This window comes from Manis pentadactyla, chromosome 1 (assembly GCF_030020395.1).
Source record: "Manis pentadactyla isolate mManPen7 chromosome 1, mManPen7.hap1, whole genome shotgun sequence".
NCBI lineage: Eukaryota > Metazoa > Chordata > Mammalia > Pholidota > Manidae > Manis > Manis pentadactyla.
Genome location: NC_080019.1, coordinates 110,286,226 through 110,311,847, shown reverse-complemented (window position 1 = coordinate 110,311,847; position 25,622 = coordinate 110,286,226). Strand labels below are relative to the sequence as shown.

At 36.8% G+C, this 25,622-nt stretch overlaps 1 protein-coding gene across 1 annotated transcript; it reads right to left on the bottom strand.

Annotated features, from left to right (window-relative positions):
* Positions 1 to 2,178: 2,178 nt before the first annotated feature.
* NDUFB5 (NADH:ubiquinone oxidoreductase subunit B5) lies at positions 2,179 to 25,612 on the bottom strand. The gene is made up of 6 exons (XM_036926746.2): positions 25,379 to 25,612; positions 10,319 to 10,407; positions 9,202 to 9,268; positions 6,611 to 6,672; positions 5,585 to 5,691; positions 2,179 to 2,374 (listed from the first exon to the last, which is right to left on the bottom strand). The coding sequence occupies exons 1-6, from the start codon at positions 25,500 to 25,502 to the stop codon at positions 2,254 to 2,256; spliced, it is 570 nt and encodes a 189-aa protein (XP_036782641.2). The 5' UTR covers positions 25,503 to 25,612; the 3' UTR covers positions 2,179 to 2,253.
* Between the last annotated feature and the right edge of the window lie 10 nt (positions 25,613 to 25,622).

Below are 25,622 nucleotides of genomic sequence, written 5' to 3'. Positions count from 1 at the left end.
AGTCAATAGGCTTCAAACAGAGATAGTATGGGGTATTTCACAATTTTCTTGAGGGAGAGGACCATTTCAAGCTTCAGCTGACAGAGAAAAGTCTTTATCACCTAGTATTTACCAGTGTAGTATGTACTATATATACATTGTCCCAGTAATCTTCACAACAGTGGGATGAAGAACATAATCTTCATTTCATAGATAAGGCTCAAGGAGTAAAAGAACTTACTCAATATGAGATAGAAGGGAAGATTAAATATAAAATTCCTAGTGCAGTGTCTGGAACGTAGCAAGTATCAAATAGATGGTAGTAATTATTATTGCCATAGTAATTGGCAAGCTCAGAATTTAGTCTTCTCTGCTCCATTAAAGCCACACCTTTTTATAACACAATGCTGGGCTTTGTAGAATTGCAGAAAAAAAGAAAAAACAGAATTAAATCCATTAATTCACTCAAATCAATGTCTGCTGTTTCAGATGTTATGAAATGAGCTTGCAAGGATTCCATATACCCTTAGGCTAGCTTGGGGTCCCACAGATCCTACAGTGCTCTTCTTCCCCTATCAAATTCAATGCATATAATTTATGATTTAATTTTTACCATCTGTGCTGAAGTGAACTCTTTTGAAGAATCATGTCTACAGTGATGACCACTTTATCCCAGTATGTATCATAGTGACCAATATGTAAGCTTAAATATTTGAATTGGAAAAAGTTTGCATAAAAACCAGTATAAACATACTTGTATCTATATATTTGTTAGCTCTATAAAGCCTTTCCGTCTAAGAAACACTTCCAAACCTAGGAAAAAACCTGAGACCTCCATTATATATATATATAATATAACCCCAGCAAGTTAAAAAAGAGAAGGAAATTTCTCATATTTCTTTATGGGTGGAGGGGACACTATCAGTATTTCTTTTAACTTTCCATATTTTCTATGTTGTTTTTCTTACATCTCTAGTAGTAAGTAAAAACCTGATTAAAAAAAAAAACCTGTAGTCTAAAAAAAGTGAACACAGATGTACATAATATAGCATCACTTACAATTACCACATACAAAACCTGCTTCTGTTTTCCTTACCCCTCCTACAAAATTGAATGGGTCACACAAGCAGGACTTAGGGACAACATGCCTTCTCTCAAATCCTCTGGCATATTTATGAGGTGGCAATTGGATTGTGCAGGGAGTCTTCAGAACAAAATCCGAAAGTAGCTGGAGGCAGCCCTCTTCTGGGAAAATAAAAAAACGTAACCACCCCAAAGGATCTTGGCTGGATTGTAAAGGGCCCCTAGGGCACAAAGGCACTCAAAAGGTATGCTGTGAAAATGAACTTTTGAAACTAAGGTCATTTTGGAAGTTGAAGTATGAATACTTAGTTTTGGAAATACTGCGTTTAAAATCTCTGAGCCTCAATTTCTCATCTGTAACATGCAGAAAGTAATAGTACTTCCTAAGGTCATTTTGAAAATAATGTGAATAAATGCAGTTGTATAGCGCAGACTCAGCAGACAGTAAATGCCTAGTAAGTGACAGCCATTATTTTAGCCTTTACTATTATTTCACTATCTTTGCAGCAATCATTTTACCTTGGGGAACATCTCCAGTGTTTACTGAAAAAGACTCTAAGGAATCTTACAGATTACATCTACGAAAAAAACGTGTGCGTCCATCTAAAAGATATATGGCTAAAAAAAAATGATAACATTAAACATTGAAATTTGTTCACTGAGAAATTATTTATTAAATTGTTAATGTTTTGTATAGTTGGTTCAATATATTTATCTCACTGAAAATTCTGAGTTGCCTCTGAGTAATCCAGATGTCTATAATGTGTATACATTACTGTATTTCTTGATAACTAACAGAGACTTCTCTAACTTCCATTTATTGGTTAAATAAAACATCAACCTTTCAAAGTTAATCCTTTAGGAATTCATAAATTCCTATTTTTCTTAGTTTTTTTTTTTATTATGATTTGAAGCTTTCTTGAGAGAGGAAGCCGGAAAAATCAAAAGCCTTAATCTGCTTTCCACAATGTCTATAAAATAATCATATTATACACTTTAAATATATAACTGTCAATTACACCTCAGTAAACGTGAAAAATTAAAAAACACACACAAAAAAGGCAATTTACACTAATGCTGAGAAATAGAGAAATGGAAGATCTTTTAGTCATCACACAGAGCAAAAATACAGAATATATTTATTAATTTTTCTGTACAGAGAATATACTTTGTATTTAGAGAAATAAAAGATTAGTTATCAGGAGTTGCCTTTGGAGAATGATCAATGAGTGCCTTATCAACAGTCAGATATTGATACCAGGGACCATCACCTCTGACACGCATTAATTTTCGTACTTCTAGCTCCTTTAACCTGTAACAAATGGAACAGCAATACAGTGATTCCACCATTTCCAATTACAAATGTAATGAATTATCTCTATAAAGAACAACCAACTAGAGTCCTTTGCTTTTATGTAAATTATTATGTCCCTTCACAGATTCATGAGTATTCATATATCTGATACATACCCAAAAGCAAAATTTGATACTTATTTTTGACTTTATCTTACTTAAAAAGTCAGCAAATACAGTTTTTTTTATCACCAAAACATTACTTCACTGGTAATTCTCTCCTCCTGTCTCTGCTCTGTGTCTGGTCAGATCACTTTCACTTTAACAGTGGTAATGAATTTGTCGTCTTGCTTTTTAGATGTTAGGAGAGTCATTTATAAAATGCCTACTATTATGGCACATGCTGTGCCAAGTGCTAGGAATTAAAAAAATGAGCAAGTCTTCTTTCGGAGGTGCTTACATCCCTTGTCTATACTGCCTACCCATCATCATCAGGACAAAATAGCTTTTGAGAGCAGGAATGTTCTTATTCACCACCTTCCAGCATCACACTGAGCCTGGTCAACATCGGACAATCAATATTTATATAGAAAAATCAGGATTAAGGAAAAACATTCTTCAACTCTAAAATCTACTTACTTGTCCTCATCCTTCTTCACAAACTGAATAATCTCTATAAGGTACTTTTCTTCTTTCATAGCCAAACCTTTGCACAAACAGCCACACAATCCTGAAATAGTCCCTCTTCATCAAACCTTTTACTTTTCATTTTTATAAACTACTATTTTAACTTTTTCACATGACTAGAAATTAATCGCAGTCAAACAATTTACTTTATTAACTTTACCCGTCTCACAAACTATCTGAGACAGATAACTGTACATCTAAGAGAGTATATTTATCTTCTTTTGGATTAAATATCATCCTTTATTTTTCCTACTTTTTAGAATGTAATTATCTAAAATGCAAGCAATTAAAATATTAATCAAAGGGGACTGGTTAAATAGATTATAGTTTGCCCATATAATGGACTATTATGAACCTGTTAAAAAGAATGAGGAAAAACGATTATATACTGACATGGAAGGAGATGGTAAATTGTTAAACAAGCAAGATATAAAATGAGTATGTGGAGCACCTTCCATTTCATTAAAATATAGAAGGTAATCATTTGTGACTATGTGCATGTACACATGCACAAAGTATTATAGTCTGGAGGACCAAAAATAATAGTTACTTCTGGGAGTCAATAATGAGAGATGGTCCCATTCCATTTTCTTTCTTTTATGCTTCAGTTTGTCAAATATCTGAACATATATTTTTTTTAAATGTAGGTTCTCGCATTCCATGCTCATACTGGCATCTTTTGCTTGGTATAAAAGTCAGGGTTTTGTTTTTGTTATTATTTTATTTTGTTTTGAAACTGTTTAGAATCTATGTATGTCTAAGGAATTCTGGGATGGGTCTTTTAACGGGAACTCAAAGGTCTATGTCTGAAGTTCAAAGAAGTCTCTAATGTTACTAAGTATTGGCTCATACTTAGTAACACTGAACTTCTTTGAACTTCAGACATGGCTCATACTGCTGTTCCAGGCTCTTAAATACTTCTAGAAAACAAGCCAATCGGATGTTCCCTTAAATATTTAAACATTTTTCGATATCATAGCAATTTTTATAAACTCCAAAATTTACAAGAGAATGAACAGAAAGCATATCAATGGTAGCTGGGGGCCAAGAACAGGGGATGAGGATTGACTAAAGGGGCCTGGAAACAGGCTGACTAGGTGACTAAAATGACCTTGACTATGGTGGTTACACAGCTATACGCTTCTGTCAGAAACCCCGCACCTTAATTGGGTACATCTGACTGTATGCAAACGTCACTCCAAACACCAAAATAAATCTCAGACAGGATCAAATGTAAAAGTAGCAAAAGGAAACATAGGTGAACATTTAAAAAAGTAATTCTGGACTTAAATACTTACTTAATTACTATCAGAGCTCTACATATGACACAAAATCCTAGATGCTAAAGAAAGACTCACAAACCTGACAATAATTAAATGAGTAAATACTTCTAAAGTAATTAAAACCCTGGTACACAGTAATTGTTCAAAAACAAATTAGCTACTTCTACACTTCTGTTAACTGAAATATAAAAATGTTTCTATGTTGCAAAATATTCTGTATTGTCAAAAGACAAATGACAAGTTGGGAAAACCTATCTGCAACAAAAACAAAAAGGGCTGTTTTAATAAATGTACAAATTAGTAGAAAAACAGGCAATTTACAGAAAAGAAATACAAACTACCAATAGATACATGAAAAAATATTCCACCTTACAAAAAAATATAAAATTGAAATGATGAAATAACATTTTTCACCTATCTTATCAGTAAAAGTTTCTAGGTTTGATAAATTCCTTTACTGGGGGAGCATGGATAAACAGAAATTATCATGTATTGGTGTCAAAAAAGACAACTTGTATAACTTTCTAGAGAATAGTTTGGCAATATCTATCTAAAATCTAGAACACATAATGTTTGACTTAATCAGTACCACTGTTAGGAATCCATATTCCAGATACACTGAGTAAATATGCAAAAATATAGATATGAAGATATTCATCACAGGACTGTGTATATTAAAAACTTTGAAAAAACCTAAGTACCATCCATAGGGGACTAGTTAAAAAAAATTAAGGCACACCCATCCAGTGAAATATATGATGAAGCCATTAAAAAGAATGGAGTACATGCTATTACAGAAAGATCAAGGTATATTTAAGTGAAATGAAGACAAGGCACAGAACAGTGTTTGTAAGAGGATTCCACTTGTGTTAATATATTTTTTAAATGATATATAAAATACATTTTTTAATGCAAAAAAATTTCTTCAAGGAACATACATAAGAAATTGTTAAATAGTGGTCACCTCTGAGGAGGCTGGGTGGAGGGGGAAAAGAAGTTGGAGAGGAGAGTGTAAGGTGAGGGCTGCCTTGCACATAAAAGAGATATACTAAAATATTCTTTTTCTTATCACCCAAGTCTCCCAGTCTCCAACTCCTAATCTCCACTCTAAACAGGCTAATTATCTCCCCATCTTCATCTTTTTACCCAGAGCATCCTGTAGTGTTGAAATAATTTTATTAAATGTTTTTCTTATGGTTTCCAACTGTAGGGAAGGATTTGCTTCTTTACCGTCCACCAGCCTTTTTTTTTTTTTTTACCGTAATTCAGCCTTTTCAGCTTCAACCTGAAGGATAGCCATTGTTTTCTCATAATTTTTTTCAGGACCATCATAGAAAGTACGGGCAATCCATCTTGATATAGGATGCTACAGAAGAAAATTTGTTTAAAATTAGTTTCTGAACCGTACTTTGCTTTTTCAGTTTACTATTCTTTAAAATGGCCATCCCAAGTAAGCCAACATTTATTATGTGCCAACTCTTTACACAGATTTTAAATAGTTTTAATCCATCAGGTAAATACTATTTTTGTCCCCATTTTATGATGAGCAAATCGCAGTAAGTTATATAGTTACCAAGTGGGAGCATCTGGGCTTAAACCTGGTATGTGTAACTCTAAAACCAGTGTTATTTGCCATTACACATTACACACTAGACACACTGAGTATCCTAAGTGGCAGATTTAGGAGCCAAACCCAGGGTTTGGTGACCAAAAAATGGAGCTCTTTCTAGCAGTTAGCAAGAGCAAAGTAATTGTATGGCTAATCTAAAGATTTAATAATGAAATATTTCTTTTCTAATATATAATTCATTCAAACAATAAAACAAGCTAGCATATTCTAATCAAGGCCATTTCAACACAACACTTACAAAGACAAGTAACAGAATTAACTTTGGTCTTCAGTAAAACTGACAGTGTGATTAAATGACTAATTACCAACGCAGGCCTGCTCTGGGGTCAGGTCACTTAACCTCATTTAAGCCTTGGTTTCCTCATCTCTAAAGTGGAAATAATAGTATGTTTTATACGGAATGAGATAATATTTGGAAAATACTTATCATAGCCAGCATTAGCTGTCATTCTTTTGAAACCATAAAGTTTAAAGTACTAAAACAATGCAGAAAATTACAAAAAGAAGTTGCTTATAAAAGGTGAGCACAAAATACATCATCCACTTGATATCAAAAATTGAATATAAAACTACATAGTAATTGCTAAACTAAGACATTAACCAGTGCATTGACAAGACGCCTCATAGAAAGTAAATTTCAATGACTTCTACCAACCTTGAAATATTCCCAGTGTTCAGGGACATAGCCTTCTGGAATTTCTGCTAACTCAGCTTCACCTAAAAAGATAAAACAATAATGTTCAATTTTAGAATCTGGAGTTCGTAATATTAGACCTTCACTATTTTATTTAAGAAACCAACTTCTTATGGTTTTAAAGGGCCTTTTGTCTGTACCAATGAAGACACTTAAGATCTTAAATTCACTTCAGGATGGTTGGAAATCAATTCATTCATGAGATATTTTTCATCTGTCTTCTACATGTAAGCATTGTCTATAAGCATTACACGAGAATTTACCATTTTGTTTGTACATATTGTAACAAGCTCTAATAAAAGACATTATCCCTTCTGGTTATCCGTATCCCTGGTGAACAAAACATTTCAGGGTCAAAGACGTTAAGGTTGGAAGACTCATGCCAGAAGATGATCATCAAAAAACCCCAACAAAGATCCACGCACTGCTACAGCTGTAGATGCACTCATCCCACCAGTTCCTGGACTTGCCATGGGAATGAGGAAGGAGATATCTAAGCTGACCTGTGCATACAGTAAAACAACAAATTTGACTGGATCTATACTGTTGGAACTCAACCAAGAATTTGAAGAAGTGCAAATTGTAGCGCTCCAAAGTCTTACAACTATAGACTATTTACTGTTAAAAGAACATATGGCATGTGAACAGTCCCCAGGAATGGGTTGTTTTAATTTGTCTGATTTCTCTCAGACTGTTCAAGTTCAGTTGGACAATATCCACCATATCATAGATAAGTTTTCACAAATGCCTAAGGTGCCTTAATGGTTTTCTTGGTTTCACTGGAGATGGCTGGTAATTACAGATATGCTTTGGTTATGTAACTATACTCCTATTATGTTAATGTGTGTGTGTAATTTAAGTAGTAGCTTAAAACCTATATATGCTGAAGTAACTCTACAAGAAGATATGTCAAAGAAATAATCAATCTTCCCATGTTTTCTTCCGTCTGCTACTTCTATAGCTTTTCTTCTTCCTTCCTAATTACAACCCTTAAATAGAATTCGTGCCTCATATCAAATTTACCGAGTATCATAACTCCTCCAAGTGGTAAAGATACCTCAAGACAAATGCTGGGCATAGAAGCCACAGGGCATAAATATGCAAAGAAGTAAAAAGCTAACCTTTTCAAACAATAAGGCTTCCCTCTCACTTACCAACTTCACATTTCCCTGTATGGCCCCGGAAGATGACTGGTTAGCCAGAGACGGGTAAGATTCCTCAAGGGAGGAACAACCTAAGACAGGCACAGTCGCAGGGGGGCCATCAGGTGAGAAATTGGGGATCAACAGAGGTGAGGCTTAGAACCTCACCCCCCCTGTTCTGAGAGAAATCTTCTGCATACGTGGATGTTTTATTGCCCTGGTCTAGCTTGGATTAACACATAGTCGACAGGCACACACCTGATCATCTACATTTGCTCTCTTACAACACTAAACTATGTTTTCTACCTTTATCTTGTATCTACCTACCACTTCAGCATTTTATTAAAAATAATAATAATAAAGAGAGAAATGTGGTATCCACATATAAATCAAGTATAAAAACCAAATGAGTATTCATATTTGAACTGACTGTTTAGAGTTCATAATGCATGAGCAAAACCGAAAGTTTCTGTGATGACTGCCCTTGTACTGTTCACTATGTAACTTATTCATTATGTAAGAATTTGTTCTACATGTAAGAACTTGTTTGTTATGCCTCAGAAGATTGGAGACTGACGAAAATTAGGCTTGGGGTGGATTAATGATTGTGCATTGAGCATTGACTCCCCTATACAGAATTTTATTGTCGTTAACAACCATTTGATCAATAAATATGAGAGATGCCCTCACAAAAAAAAAAAAAAAAAAAAAAAAAAAGGACAGACTTCCAATGGTAAAATAAATAAGTAACCGGGATGTAATGTATAGCATAAGGAATATAGTCAAGATATTGTAACAGCTTGGTAGGGTGATAGCTGGAACCTAGAATTATGTATATAAATGTTCTACCACTGTGTTGTACACTTGAAACTAATGTAATGTAATACTGTGCGTCAACTACCCTTCAATAAAAAATAATTATTTAAAAAAAAAAAAAAAAAAAAAGACGTTAAGGTACTTTGAGCAGAATTTCCCATGAAAATCTAATGTTTACTGTCATTCACAATTTCATTATTTTTTAGATTATTTTATATGTTCCTGAGTAGATTAAAAAACTGTTGCATTAACTCAATCTCTCTTCCATTTCTATTTCTTTCTGTTTCCTTATTTAAACTTGTCAAAACTGGTTTGAGAAATAAGGAGGAGGAAGAAGAGAAAGCTTTCTGAAGCCTTTTATGTCAGCTCTACAGGTTCAGTGATCTTGAAAGATTCTTGGAGGGGATAAAAATGTTTAAAAAAGTTAACACTGAACACTATTGCAGACTAAGATCTGGTTATTTTAAAATAAATTCCCAGACTTATGATTATTATTTAGATAACCTTCCCTCATAATATCCATATTTTCTTTTTCTAAATTAATATACATAGGTTTTACAAATTTACCAATTTGGTCATGTGGGAGGTACTTACCGATGAATACATTCACCAGAGTTATGCCAACTGCTACTGGAATCCCAGTCAACAGAAGGTAGAATTTCTGTTATGATTTAAAAAAAAAGTTTACACATAATCATTTCCTAACTCTTTCCCACTGTCAAATTGTCCTCATTACGTGATTTCCTTATACTTCTTGTGAAACAAACTTGCCAAATTGGAGATGTAGTATCAAGTTAATTTATTTCTGTGATTTTGTTTTGTTCTACCTTTTAGATGCCTATATTTAGTGCCAAAAATGAAAGAAAAAAGAATTAACTGTACAGGTATAATAAAATACCTATTTAGGGGGTTTTTAATTTTTTGGTTAAAGCAATATAATAAAAGAAATTTCTGGATTAAGAAGAAAAGTATAAGAACATTAGGGTGATTTCAACTACTGTAGAGTTGGACTTGGTCATGACATGAAAAGTGGGGGGTCAACAAGGGGTATAAAGAAGGGCATTAAGCACAGCTGGTGAGCAAGAGAAGGTCAAGAGGGCAGCCAGTACTCAAATGGCAGGTCACAGCTTTAAGTACAGTGAGAGAGTCCAGACAATTTTCCCTCTTCTAAGCCTCTACTTTTTCCTTCTAGAGCCTTGAGATATAAACGTATGGTCAATACCCTGCTTCACTCTGAAATCAAGGTTCCGGAACAACATAGAAAGAAAAAATCATATCCCCAAATAATAGACTAAAGAAGTCTTTCAATGAGTTCTTTGGCAACTTAAAAGAATATGTTAATAATACAAATAATTATCCCCAAATGAATCTGTTTTCAAAGTTTTATAACTTACAGTGTCTTTGTTTTTATTTTTGTTTTTGGCAGGGAACAAGATTCTATTTTGAAACCCCATAACTTAAGAAGAAAGGAATGGCTCAACTTTTACCTCTAATACACATGAATCTCTTTTTTGAAGGAGGAAAGGCTCACTAATTAAAAAAATTATCCAGTAACAAATCAGACTCTACTACACAATCTTGCTAAATTTTGAGAAAGGAAATACAAATTTACAAAATAAAATTTTTTATAAAAAGAAAGATGTTTCCTAAATAGGACAAAATAAATCCTATTTTAAGTAAGGAGTTTAGTTCAACAAAATCTTTAACTCACCATTAAATTTAAAAAACGCCTGTCATAGAATCCAGAAGGTTTGATGATAAACAGTCTTTTCCCATGGTCTCCACTGTGTCGAACAGGAACTAGAAATAATAAATTACCCTGTTATACACAAAGTTCATGTTGATATACTGTTATATCCTGAGATTAAAACCAGATTATAAGAAAATGTATATGCATAAATGTTTAATAAGAATTCAGATAAAAAATGAATGTTTGAGTACTAAAGGCAGGACAGATAGGTTATCTTTAAACAGATTGATGTACTATTCTAAACAACAGCTTTCCTTACTTTTATTCAAAGTTAAAGAAATACTTTAATAATTGTTTGAATTTGTTTCAATAGCAGGTAGCAAGGTCAGATCCTCTCCATGGGCTGCTTATCTCTGTTCACCTGTGCAACAAACATTTGCTAATGTTGCAAAACAGATTAAATTATGCTATTTTATACGATGAGGCAACATATATTACAGTCCTGCTGCAAAATAGATGTAAAGATATTTATTCAACATATCTCCAGCAGGAATTTGAATATGATCAAAAATATATACTCTAATACATGTTGATATAATTCCTTTGTAAGCCATTTTTTAATGTGAATATCCTCCTCTTAAATTTCTCCTCCAGATGAGATTTAATCAAGTCTTGTTGGAGATAAACTAAAGCAAAATTTCACTCCTTTGTCTTTCTATGCTGTTTGTCTTTCTTGGAAGTCTGGAAAGATCACTTTAGGCACTCTAAGCCTTTTCTGCTGGAAGCAGTGAAGGATCTGTTACTGAGAAACTGAAGGTTACTATGTTTCTGCTGCATAACTGTATTCAAGGAAATTTCCCCTTTAAGTCAGTGGGGAATAAAAATATAATTTCCTAATAAAGGAATTTCAGTCATAATGTCACAAAGATTTGCACCCTTTGTTCGAAAGCTTAAATGTCCTGAATGCCCGCCCCTCCCCTGAAATCTATTCCTTAGGCCCAGATAACATCTTCTCCAAGAAACCAACATTCTTTCCAAACAGATGAAATCTCTCCTGCCTTTCAACTGCTGTACATTCTAGCGATGTGTATACTTGCTTTAATTGCCCCCACTGAATACAAATGTCTTGAAGACAGGAGCTGTCTTCTTAATTTTGATATCTCCCACAGCAGCTTGCAAGGAATTTAGGAGGTTAATTCACAAGAGAATTAGAAGCTGACATGATTTACTAAGTCATACTTAGCCTTCTAAACCAAGTAAATTTGACAAAGTATGTATTTCCACAAATCACTGGAAAATATAACGGAATTTTTTTGGACTAGATGAAAAAACAGGCTGGATAACAGTACAAATCACTTTTTAATTCAATAAATATTTAAGTGTCTACTAAGTACAGGTCCTATGCTAGTCCTGTAGTCTAAGCATATAGATCCCACTGAAAGAAACAAACATTCGTTTTAAATCTATGAGGACAACACAGGAAAGAAACAGGGTGCAGTCAGAAAAGACTAGGTCCAAAAGTAAAGTTCCTATTTAGACAGGATGGTGGAAGTGGGATTTGAGGATGGTGTATTAAGCCAACCTAGGTAGCAAGGTAGAGGAATCTGTAACAGGTAATTGATTGTTTATACCAAGAGGGACTGATTACTTAATGCAGTAACCTGCCAAAGGACTCTCTCAACAGCCCTGCAAGGTCAAGGTTTCTATGAATGGCCTGGATATGGTGCGGTATTCCTGAGGATGACACAAAGCTACCGCTACGGGAGTGGCTACTACATTATTGTTGAAATGGGATCCCCAAAACTCTTCAGACACATTTACAAAAGGCTGAATCTGAAAGGATTAAATACAGTAAGTGGAAAGTTCTGGCAACTGGCATACTGAAACTGAAAGAGCTGAAGCTGATTGGTTTACAAAAAAGAAGTCTGAGTGGAGACCGCATTAGTGTCTTTAAATAGTTGAAGGACTACCCCGTGACAAAGGGCTTTCAGTATTTCATTATTCTGTGGTGACCTGAAAGGAAAAACTTGGATCAATGTGTGAGAGAGTAATTTTCAGCGTAACACAAGGAAGAAGTTTGTAACAATTTGAGTGGTTGAAAATAAAATTGGACTGCCTCCCCAATTCCCCATTATAGAGTTATTCAAGTATCAATAATGGGATGTAACAAGGATTAGTATACTATAGGTTGTTGGCCTAGAGGAGTTCTAAGGTCATTTCCCTCAAAGAATCTGAAAATATGGCCTCGCTTAAAATAAAAATGCATACCTTTCCAACTCATTAGTCTCAGTGGTTTCCTTCCAACTCCAAGAACTCTTTCTGCCTTCAGGTTTTTGCACTTACTTTCCACAGACTCTGAATGGCTACCTCCACACTTTGTCCTTCAGGGCTAAGATCAATATCACCTCATCAAAGAGGTCTTCTCTGACTACCCTCCAAAGCTGGCCCCCTTATTCTCCTTGATATCATTTGGTTATTTCCTTTAGAACAATAAGCTCTAAGTCTAATTATTTTGTTAGAGTCCATCATGTCAGGGACTGTCTTAGTACTGTATTTCCAGTACCCTTGAATGTCTGCCACATGGCAGGTGTTCCATGAACTGCTGAACTGACATTTCTTAAGTAAAGTAAATGTTGGCAGGAGATCTTTCCTTAGTCCCTGCAAGTAAATTTACTCAGAAGACACAGTATACTCGCAACTTTCCCTTTCAATGAGACAGACACACATAGATAAACATGCATACAGAGAGAAAGACATAAGGATTAAACTATGTGGTTTTTGGAACAACTGATTATGAATGACACTATTAATAGGTATGGAAAATGGAACAAAACCATGAAAGAAAGCTTGGTCTGGCCACCCATACTCTAACAATACTGATGCAGTTAGTAATGTTAACTGCTTATTTTCTTTACATATAATTATCCTATTGTCTGAACAATTATTCATGTCATTAAATGTGCTAGATAACTATTATTACTAATGGTCCTAAAATATATTTCATAGCATTAGCATTAAAGTCTTTCAAATATTCTGAGCCTTCATGATTTCATGATTTGTTGTTGATGTAGTAGGGCCATTTGTTTGCAATCTAAAAGTATTAGGCTACACATTGCTTACAACTAGGTAACTGCCAGGATTTCTGGAATTCAGATTCTCCTGTCACCAAAACAGTCCTCTTCACCTCTCTGGAAAGCCTGGAAGTTCTCAATTAGGCATCCATTAATCACACGGAAATAAGGTTTGAGTACCCAATTTTAAAAAATGTAAATAAACTCAAGAAAGTTGTGTTTTCGACATCTGTGTTATTTGTGAGGATCAAATAAGATAATGTAAGAATTTTTTGTGTCTCTAAGACAATAATCAAAAGATCCCTCATTCTTTGACTTTTCCTATTTAATGGCAAAACCAACTCAATTACCCTGGCTAACAGTCTCAGGGATCTTTCCTGTACCTACCCCCCACCCCACCCCCGGCTTATTCATCAGTTGTCAAGGCCTTTTGATTCTAAGATCTAAACACTCCATTTCTTTTCTTGCCCTCTGTACTTCACTGGCTTAAGTAATCAACATCTCCTCTAAGCCATCCAATATTTGCAAACATCTTCCTCAAACACACTACTGAAGTTGCTCTTCTGCTAAAACACTCTCTACTGCCTACAAAATAGTTAAGATACTTTGGCTTTGTATCAGTCCCTCCCTTCCCCCAGTTTGGTTCCAAAGTCCCCTTTTAAAGCCTTCTCTCCCAACCCTATCCCAAGAGCCTGATATTCAGATGTATCAGAAAACACATCCTCTCCTTTTCTGCCAATTATACCTGTTAAAACAATCCCCAGAATCCAGTTAAAATGCTGCATCATTCAAGTCTGAATTAACTCCACACCACTTAGTTGATATAATTGTTTAAATACTCTCAGTGCTTTTAAACCATAATAAGTGTACACAAGTCTTTAATCTTCAAAACTGAAGTTCCTGCAGCTGAGGGGAGAACTTAAACTCATTTCTGCAATACCTTGATATTTGATATTTAATAATTTAAACGAATAGAATAATTTTATCTTACTTCCTGAGAAAGGTTTTCACTGAAGGTAAACGGAGATAACATGACAGTACTAGGTTTTAAGAAATGTACACTGGGGGAGGGATCGGAAGATGGCGGCGTGAGTAGAGCAGCGGAAATCTCCTCCCAAAACCACGTATATCTATGAAAATATAACAAAGACAACTCTTCCTAGAATAAAGACCAGAGGACACAGGACAATATCCAGACCACATCCGCACCTGAGAGAACCCAGCAACTCGCGAAGGGGGTAAGATACAAGCCCCGGCCCGGCGGGAGCCGAGCGCCCATCCCCCCAACTCCCGGCGGGAGAAGAGTAGGCAGAGCGGGAGGGAGACGGAGCCCAGGACTGCTGAGCACCCAGCCCTAGCCATCCCGGCCAGAGTGCAGACACAGTGTGTGTGCAGGGGGCCCTGGATACTATGGAAACAGGGCAGCAAGAACAGTGAGCGGGCACTGGAGGCCGGGCGTCGGAGGACATAAGAAAAGCGAGCGACCAATTTTTTTTTTTTCTGTTTTGTTTTGGCGAGCGCTTTTTGGCAGTCTTAAAGGGATAGGGACCCCAATACTAGGGAAACAGGCCAGCAAGACTGGTGAGCAGATGCCTGAGGCTGGCGCTGGAGAATAAAGAAAAACAAGCGGCGACTTTTTTTTTTTTTTTTAATTTAAAATGTTTTTTTTTTTTTTTCTTGTGTGGTCGTTGTTTTGTTTTGGCGGGTACTTTTTGGAAGTCTTAAGGGGGCAGGGTGGGACACTTAATCCAGAGGTAGGGAATCCGGGGATCTCTGGGCACCCTAACCCCTGGGCTGCACGGAAGAGAGGCCCCTTATGGAGATAAATAGCCTCCCAGCCGCTCCCCCTCCAACGCGACTCCACCATTTTGGAGCAGCTGCCCGAACCAGGCCACGCCCACAGTAACAGCGGAGATAAACTCCATAACAGCCGGGCAGGAAGCAGAAACCCTGTCTGCGCGCAGCTGCCCAGCACAAGCCACTAGAGGCCGCTGTTCTCCCAGGAGAGGAGGGCCACAAACCAACAAGAAGGGAAGTTCTTCCAGCCGTCACTCATCCCAGCTCTGCAAACTATTTTTATCACCATGAAAAGGCAAAGCTACAGGCAGACAAAGATCACAGAGACAACACCAGAGAAGGAGACAGACCTAACCAGTCTCCCTGAAAAAGAATTCAAAATAAGAATCATAAACATGCTGACAGAGATGCAGAGAAATACGCAAGAGATATAGGATGAAGTCCGGAGGGAGATCACAGATGCCAGAAAGGAGATCGCAGAAATGAAACAAACTCTGGCAGGGTTTATAAGCAGAATGGATAGGATGCAAGAGGCCATTGATGGAATTGAAATCAGAGAACAGGAACGCATAGAAGCTGACATAGAGAGAGAGAGACAAAAGGATCTCCAGGAATGAAACAATATTAAGAGAACTGTGTGACCAATCCAAAAGGAACAATATCCGTATTATAGGGGTCCCAGAAGAAGAAGAGAGAGGAAAAGAGATGGAAAGTATCTTGGAAGAACTAATTGCTGAAAACTTCCCCAAACTGGGGGAGGAAATAATCGAACAGACCACGGAAATACACAGAACCCCCAACAGAAAGGATCCAAGGAGGACAACACCAAGACACATAATAATTAAAATGGCAAAGATCAAGGACAAGGAAAGAGTTTTAAAGGCAGCTAGAGAGAAAAAGGTCACCTATAAAGGAAAACCCATCAGGCTAACATCAGACTTCTCGACAGAAACCCTACAGGCCAGAAGAGAATGGCATGATATATTTAATACAATGAAACAGAAGGGCCTTGAACCAAGGATACTGTATCCAGCACGACTATCATTCAAATATGACGGTGGGATTAAACAATTTCCAGACAAACAAAAGCTGAGGGAATTTGCTTCCCACAAACCACCTCTACAGAACATCTTACAGGGACTGCTCTAGATGGGAGCACTCCTAGAAAGAGCACAGCACAAAACACCCAACATATGAAGAATCGATGAGGAGGAATAAGAAGGGAGACAAGAAAAGAATCTCCAGACAGTGTATATAACAGCTCAATAAGCGAGCTAAGTTAGGCAGTAAGACACTAAAGAGGCTAACCTTGAACCTTTGGTAACCACGAATTTAAAGCCTGCAATGGCAATAAGTACATATCTTTCAATAGTCACCCTAAATGTTAATGGGCTGAATGCATCAATCAAAAGACAAAGAGTAATAGAATGGATAAAAAAGCAAGACCCATCTATATGCTGCTTACAAGAAACTCACCTCAAACCCAAAGACATGTACAGACTAAAAGTCAAGGGATGGAAAAACATATTTCAAGCAAACAACAGCGAGAAGAAAGCAGGGGTTGCAGTACTTATATCAGACAAAATAGACTTCAAAACAAAGAAAGTAACAAGAGATAAAGAAGGACACTACATAATGATAAAGGGCTCAGTCAAGAGGATATAACCATTCTAAATATATATGCACCCAACACAGGAGCACCAGCATATGTGAAACAAATACTAACAGAACTAAAGGGGGATATAGACTGCAATGCATTCATTCTAGGAGACTTCAACACACCACTCACCCCAAAGGATAGATCCACTGGGCAGAAAATAAGTAAGGACACGGAAGCACTGAACAACACAGTAGAGCAGATGGACCTAATAGACATCTATAGAACTCTACATCCAAAAGCAGCGGAATATACATTCTTCTCAAGTGCACATGGAACATTCTCCAGAATAGACCACATACTAGGCCACAAAAAGAGCCTCAGAAAATTCCAAAAGATTGAAATCCTACCAACCAACTTTTCAGACCACAAAGGCATAAAACTAGAAATAAACTGTACAAAGAAAGCAAAGAGGCTCACAAACACATGGAGGCTTAACAACACGCTCCTAAATAATCAATGGATCAATGACCAAATCAAAATGGAGATCCAGCAATATATGGAAACAAATGACAACAACAACACTAAGCCCCAACTTCTGTGGGACACAGCAAAAGCAGTCTTAAGAGGAAAGTAAATAGCAATCCAAGCATATTTAAAAAAGGAAGAATAATCCCAAATGAATGGTCTAATGTCACAATTATCGAAATTGGAAAAAGAAGAGCAGATGAGGCCTAAGGTCAACAGAAGGAGGGACATAATAAAGATCAGAGAAGAAATAAATAAAATTGAGAAGAATAAAACAATAGCAAAAATCAATGAAACCAAGAGCTGGTTCTTCGAGAAAATAAACAAAATAGATAAGCCTCTAGCCAGACTTATTAAGAAGAAAAGAGAGTCAACACAAATCAACAGTATCAGAAACGAGAAAGGAAAAATCACGACGGACCCCACAGAAATACAAAGAATTATTAGAGAATACTATGAAAACCTATATGCTAACAAGCTAGGAAACCTAGGAGAAATGGACAACTTCCTAGAAAAATACAACCTTCCAAGACTGACCCAGAAAGAAACAGAAAATCTAAACAGACCAATTACCAGCAACGAAATTGAAGCGGTAATCAAAAAACTACCAAAGAACAAAACCCCCGGGCCAGATGGATTTACCTCGGAATTTTATCAGACATACAGGGAAGACATAATACCCATTCTCCTTAAGAGTTTTCCAAAAAATAGAGGAGGAGGGGATACTCCCAAACTCATTCTATGAAGCTAACATCACCCTAATACCAAAACCAGGCAAAGACCCCACCAAAAAAGAAAACTACAGACCAATATCCCTGATGAACGTAGATGCAAAAATACTCAACAAAATATTAGCAAACCGAATTCAAAACATCAAAAGGATCATACACCATGACCAAGTGGGATTCATCCCAGGGATGCAAGGATGGTACAACATTCGAAAGTCCATCAACATCATCCACCACATCAACAAAAAGAAAGACAAAAACCACATGATCATCTCCATAGATGCTGAAAAAGCATCGGACAAAGTTCAACATCCATTCATGATAAAAACTCTAAGCAAAATGGGAATAGAGGGCAAGTACCTCAACATAATAAAGGCCATCTATGATAAACCCACAGCCAACATTATATTGAACAGCGAGAAGCTGAAAGCATTTCCTATGAGATCGGGAACTAGACAGGGATGCCCACTCTCTCCACTGTTATTTAACATAGTACTGGAGGTCCTAGCCACGGCAATCAGACAAAACAAAGAAATACAAGGAATCCAGATTGGTAAAGAAGAAGTTAAGCTGTCACTATTTGCAGATGACATGATACTGCACATAAAAAACCCTAAAGACTCCACCCCAACACTACTAGAACTGATATCGGAATACAGCAAAGTTGCAGGATACAAAATCAACACACAGAAATCTGTGGCTTTCCTATACACTAACAATGAACCAACAGAAAGAGAAATCAGGAAAACAACTTCATTCACAATTGCATCAAAAAAAATAAAATACCTAGGAATAAACTTAACCAAAGAAGTGAAAGACTTATACTCTGAAAACTACAAGTCACTCTTAAGAGAAATTAAAGGGGACACTAACAGATGGAAACTCATCCCATGCTCGTGGCTAGGAAGAATTAATATCGTCAAAATGGCCATCCTGCCCAAAGCAATATACAGATTTGATGCAATCCCTATGAAACTACCAGCAACATTCTTCAATGAACTGGAACAAATAATTCAAAAATTCATATGGAAACACCAAAGACCCCGAATAGCCAAAGCAATCCTGAGAAAGAAGAATAAAGTAGGGGGGATCTCACTCCCCAACTTCAAGCTCTACTATAAAGCCATAGTAATCAAGACAATTTGGTACTGGCACAAGAACAGAGCCACAGACCAATGGAACAGACTAGACAATCCAGACATTAACCCAGACATATATGGTCAATTAATATTTGATAAAGGAGCCATGGACATACAATGGGGAAATGACAGTCTCTTCAACAGATGGTGCTGGCAAAACTGGACAGCTACATGTAGGAGAATGAAACTGGACCATTGTCTAACCCCATATACAAAAGTAAATTCAAAATGGATCAAAGACCTGAATGTAAGTCATGAAACCATTAAACTCTTGGAAGAAAACATAGGCAAAAACCTCTTCGACATAAACATGAGTGACCTCTTCTTGAACATATCTCCCCGGGCAAGGAAAACAACAGCAAAAATGAATAAGTGGGACTATATTAAGCTGAAAAGCTTCTGTACAGCAAAAGACACCATCAATAGAACAAAAAGGAACCCTACAGTATGGGAGAATATATTTGAAAATGACACATCCGATAAAGGCTTGACGTCCAGAATATATAAAGAGCTCACACGCCTCAACAAACAAAAAACAAATAACCCAATTAAAAAATGGGCAGAGGAACTGAACAGACAGTTCTCCAAAAAAGAAATACAGATGGCCAACAGACACATGAAAAGATGCTCCACATCGCTAATTAGCAGAGAAATGCAAATTAAAACTACCATGAGGTATCACCTCACACCAGTAAGGATGGCTGCCATCCAAAAGACAAACAACAACAAATGTTGGCGAGGCTGTGGAGAAAGGGGAACCCTCCTACACTGCTGGTGGGAATGTATGTTAGTTCAACCATTGTGGAAAGCAGTATGGAGGTACATCAAAATGCTCAAAACAGACTTACCATTTGACCCAGGAATTGCACTCCTAGGAATTTACCCTAAGAATACAGCAATCAAGTATGAGAAAGATCAGTGTACCCCTATGTTTATCACAGCACTATTTATAATAGCCAAGAATTGGAAGCAACCTAAGTGTCCATAGATAGATGAATGGATAAAGAAGATGTGGTACATATACACAATGGAATACTACTCAGCCATAAGAAAAAGGCAAATCCAACCATTTGCAGCAACATGGATGGAGCTGGAGGGTATTATGCTCAGTGAAACAAGCCAAGTGGAGAAAGAGAAATACCAAATGATTTCACTTATCTGTGGAATATAAGAACAAAGGAAAAACTGAAGGAACAAAACAGCAGCAGAATCACAGAACTCAAGAGTGGACTAACAGGTACCAAAGGGAAAGGGACTGGGGAGGATGGGTGGGTAGGGAGGGATAAGGGTGGGGAGAAGTAGGGGGGTATTAAGATTAGCATGCATGGGGGGGTAGGAGAAAAGGGAGGGCTGTACAACACAGAGAAGGCAAGTAGTGATTTTGCTATGCTGATGGACAGTGACTGTAAAGGGGTTTATAGGGGGGACCTGGTATAGGGGAGAGCCTAGTAAACATAATATTCGTCATGTAAGTGTAGATTAGTGATACCAAAAAAAAGAAAAAAAAAAGGCAGTTCCTGTGTGGTAACCTCCAATGAGTTCTACACAAGGGTATAAAGGGCATATAAAAGTGTAGGCAAAGGGTCTGTTTGTGTTTATACAGAGGATCAAAGCCTAACTGGGCTACCCTGAAAATGAACAAAGATATGATATGAAAAAGAACTTCCAACATCAGCACTCTCTGGAAGGCTCATTCCAGAAGTTGGTCATCAAAAAACCCCAACAAAGATCCACGCACTGCTACAGCTGTAGATGCACTCATCCCACCAGTTCCTGGACTTGCCATGGGAATGAAGAAGGAGATATCTAAGCTGGCCTGTGCATACAGTAAAACAACAAATTTGATTGGATCTATACTGTTGGAACTCAACCAAGAATTAGGAGAAGTTCAAATTGTAGCACTCCAAAATCTTACAACTACAGACTATTTACTGTTAAAAGAACATAAGGGATGTGAACATTCCCCAGGAATGGGTTGTTTTAATTTGTCTGATTTCTCTCAGACTGTTCAAGTTCAGTTGGACAATATCCACCATATCATAGATAAGTTTTCACAAATGCCTAAGGTGCCTAACTGGTTTTCTTGGTTTCACTGGAGATGGCTGGTAATTACAGGTATGCTTTGGTTATATAACTATACTCCTATTATGTTAATGTGTGTCCGCAATTTAAGTAGTAGCTTAAAACCTATACATGCTGAAGTTACTCTACGAGAAGATATGTCAAAGAAATAATCAATCTTCCCATGTTTTCTTCCGCCTGCTACTTCTATAGCTTTTCTTCTTCCTTCCTAATTACAACCCTTAAATAGAATTCTTGCCTCATATCAAATTTACCGAGTATCATAATTCTTCCAAGTGGTAAAGATACCTCAAGACAAATGCTGGGCATAGAAGCTACAGGGCATAAATATGCAAAGAAATAAAAAGCTAACCATTTCAAACAATAAGGCTTCTCTCTCACTTACCAAATTTACATTTCCCTGTATGGTCCCGGAAGATGACTGGTTAGCCAGAGATGGGTAAGATTCCTCAAGGGAGGAACAACCTAAGACAGGCACAGTCGCAGGGGGGTCATCAGGTGAGAAATAGGGGATCAACAGAGGTGAGGCTTAGAACCTCACCCCCCCTGTTCTGAGAGAAATCTTCTGCATACTTGGATGTTTTATTGCCCTTGTCTAGCTTGGATTAACACATAGTCTACAGGCACACACTTGATCATCTACATTTGCTCTCTCACAACACTAAACTATGTTTTCTACCTTTATCTTGTATCTACCTACCACTTCAGCATTTTATTAAAAATAATAATAATAAAGAGAGAAATGTGGTATCCACATATAAATCAAGTATAAAAACCAAATGAGTATTCATATTTGAACTGACTGTTTATAGTTCATAATGCATGAGCAAAACCGAAGGTTTCTGTGATGGCTGCCCTTGTACTGTTCACCATGTAAGAACTTATTCACTATGTAAGAATTTGTTCTCCATGTAAGAACTTGTTTGTTATGCCTCAGAAGATTGGAGACTGATGAAAATTAGGCTTGGGGTGGATTAATGATTGTGCATTGAGCATTGACTCCCCTATACAGAATTTTATTGTCGTTAACAACCATTTGATCAATAAATATGAGAGATGCCCTCACAAAAAAAAAAAAAAAAAGGGACAGACTTCCAATGGTAAAATAAATAAGTAACCAGGATGTAATGTATAGCATAAGGAATATAGTCAAGATATTGTAACAGCTTGGTAGGGTGATAGCTGGAACCTAGAATTATGTATATAAATGTTTTATCACTGTGTTGTACACTCGAAACTAATGTAATGTAATATTGTGCGTCAACTACCCTTCAATAAAAAATAATTATCAAAAAATAATAATAATAATAATAATAATAAAGAGAGAAATGTGGTATCCACATATAAATCAAGTATAAAAACCAAATGAGTATTCATATTTGAACTGACTGTTTATAGTTCATAATGCATGAGCAAAACCGAAAGTTTCTGTGATGACTGCCCTTGTACTGTTCACCATGTACCTTATTCACTATGTAAGAATTTGTTCTCCATGTAAGAACTTGTTTGTTATGCCTCAGAAAATTGGAGACTGACGAAAATTAGGCTTGGGGCGGATTAATGATTGTGCATTGAGCATTGACTCCCCTATACAGAATTCTATTGTTGTTAACAACCATTTGATCAATAAATATGAGAGATGCCCTCACAAACAAACAAACAAAAAAAGTACACACTTCCAATGGTAAAATAAATAAGTAACCGGGATGTAATGTATAGCATAAGGAATATAGTCAAAATATTGTAACAACTTGGTATGGTGATAGCTGGTACCTAGAATTATCATGTATATAAATGTTGAATCACTATGTTGTACACCTGAAACTAATGTAATGTAATACTGTGTGTCAACTACCCTTTAATAAAAAATAATTATCTACAAAAAAAAAAAAAAAAGAAAGAAATGTACACCACAGGGCCCTGTAGAAGGCTAATGCCAGGTGCTACAGATTTTTCCTACTCACAACTTTATGAGGTAAGTTAATATCAACTTTTTAATTTTTTTAACAGATCTTATGGTAAAAGAGTTTATTTCAAAATGACATTTCTAGAAAGATGCAAAACTATGCATATAGATATTTTAAGGTTATAAATACTTGTCAATAGGAAAGAAATTAGTTATATTTCCCTGTTAACAGAATATAAGCACACTTGTAATAAACATCCTCTTTTTTAAAGATGAAAAAAAATGCAGGTTCTGAGCAATTAAGTGCCTCTGCTTAGCTTCCAAGGTGTGATGACCCAAGGTCATATTGCTACTAAACTCTAGCCAGGATTTTTGAACCTAGACAGTGTCCCTCTGAAAGAAACAGAACAGAATAAAGTTCTCTATTTTGCTGGCTATTATATTCTCATAGGGACAGACATAAACAATAATATTAATAGATTAATGCTTTTCATTCCACATTGACAATGCAAAATACCTTTGAAAGCAGGTACACAGCTGAAACGCAGTAATCCTCGGTATAGCTTTAGATTCTTTCCTGCTCCCAGTGGAAAGGACGTAAATTTCCTGAGAAAGGTTTTCATTGAAGGTGAATGAAGATAACATGACAGTGCTAGGTTTTAAGAACTGTATACCAGAGGGCCCTGTAGAAGGCTAATGCTAGGTGCTACAGATTTTTTCCTACTCACAACCTTATAAGGTAAGTTAATATCAACCTTTTTTTTTAAACAGATCTTATGGTAAAAGAGAAGTTTATTTCAAAATGACATTTCTAGAAAGATGCAAATTATGCATATAGATATTTTAAGGTTATAAATACTATAAAGATCTTTCCAGATCTCCAAAAATGTAGCATACTGCACAAAGAGGATCTGGGGGTGAAATTTTACCTCAGTTTATCTCCATCTAGGCATGATTAAATACTGTCTGAGGAGTGTTTGAAGAAGAGGCTATCATAAATGGCTTACAAAGGGACTTTTATCAAGGAATATTAGCACATGTAGTTTTGTAACAGGTTCAAATTCCTGCTGGAATTTGTTAAATATCACTTGTCTTTTCCATCATTTTTCCAGCAAGTCCCTATGTATAGTGCTTCATCATGTGAAGTGACATACTTCAAATTAAATTGGGAGAAGAAAAAAGGGGTAAACAGAAGGATATTTCCAGTTGGGAGATCTTTAAGGCTGTTGGGTAAATTTCACTTCCTCTTTACCTACTGGTCTTAGGGCAAAGAGCTTAAAATATATCTTTGATCAAGACAATTAAATGAATACGTTTATAATCTTAGAATGGTGCCTGCCACATAATAAGTGCGTAATGAATGTTAGCTGCCATTATTATTATATCTAGTACATTCAGTAGTGCACTATTTTTGTAATAATTCAGCCACAGTTTCCTCATCTGTAAAATGGGGATAATAACGTTGTACTTACTTTGCAGAGTTTGAACGAGTAAGATAGATTGAATATAAGGCATCTGATGCTTTGCTATTAAGATTATTCATTCTGCTAAAATTCAACCCAGTCTCCAAGAGGCTGCAAACAACCCTCCCATATCTGCATTATGACCTTCCTAAGACCTAGGGACCTTTCTTTTACGGACCCCTTCCTCTCTAAGAAGCTCTAAAAATTATTTTGACACTGCGTTGATGTAAAACGAGTCATTATCACATATTCATTAACATTATAGTTGTTTTCCCTCCTGATTTTAAAAGACATTTAAACTGAAACATTTTCTTGGACCCCTACAAGTATCATATAGGCACTGTGCCTACTGCATGAGTTAGCTCTGCGCCTCTCCGCCTGTCTGCATAACAGTAGCAGGTGGGCTTCTCAGCAACATGATTTTCCATCTTGTGGGACTACAACCCAGTGCCGGTGGAACATACAAAAGACTCTGGTGCTGTAAAGACAAGGGTCTCAGCTCTATGCCTAACCTTAGATTCATCCGCAAATTAGCAATGGGGATGGGTGAACGGCAAAAGGTTTCACAAGTGCTAACTAATAATTTAAAGGGGTTCGACTTGATTACTTCAGGAAAACTTTCCATGTCCTCACACAGCCCCATGCTCCGTCTCTCCTCTCAAGCCCCAGGCCCGCAATTCTCCCTGCTCCCTTAGATCCCACCAAGGTCACCCGGGAAGAGTCCTCCATCTCTCACCCCACACTCCCTTTCACCCAAAGCCAGCACCCACCAACAGTCTTCGGAAAGCCACGGGTGAGGAAGCCCCCGAATCCAGGTCGGGTGCTAAGGCGGCGGCCAGACAGAGCTGCCACCGCAGTGACCGAAGCCCGTTGCAACAAACTCATGGCCGCCATGGCTACTCCGGGCACTTGAAGAACCGGGGAGAGAAACGGGAGCCGAGAGAGCCAATTTACCAACAAGAGCGAAACCGGAAAGCGACCATGTTGAGTGAGGGCAAAGCCTTTCCTGGTCTG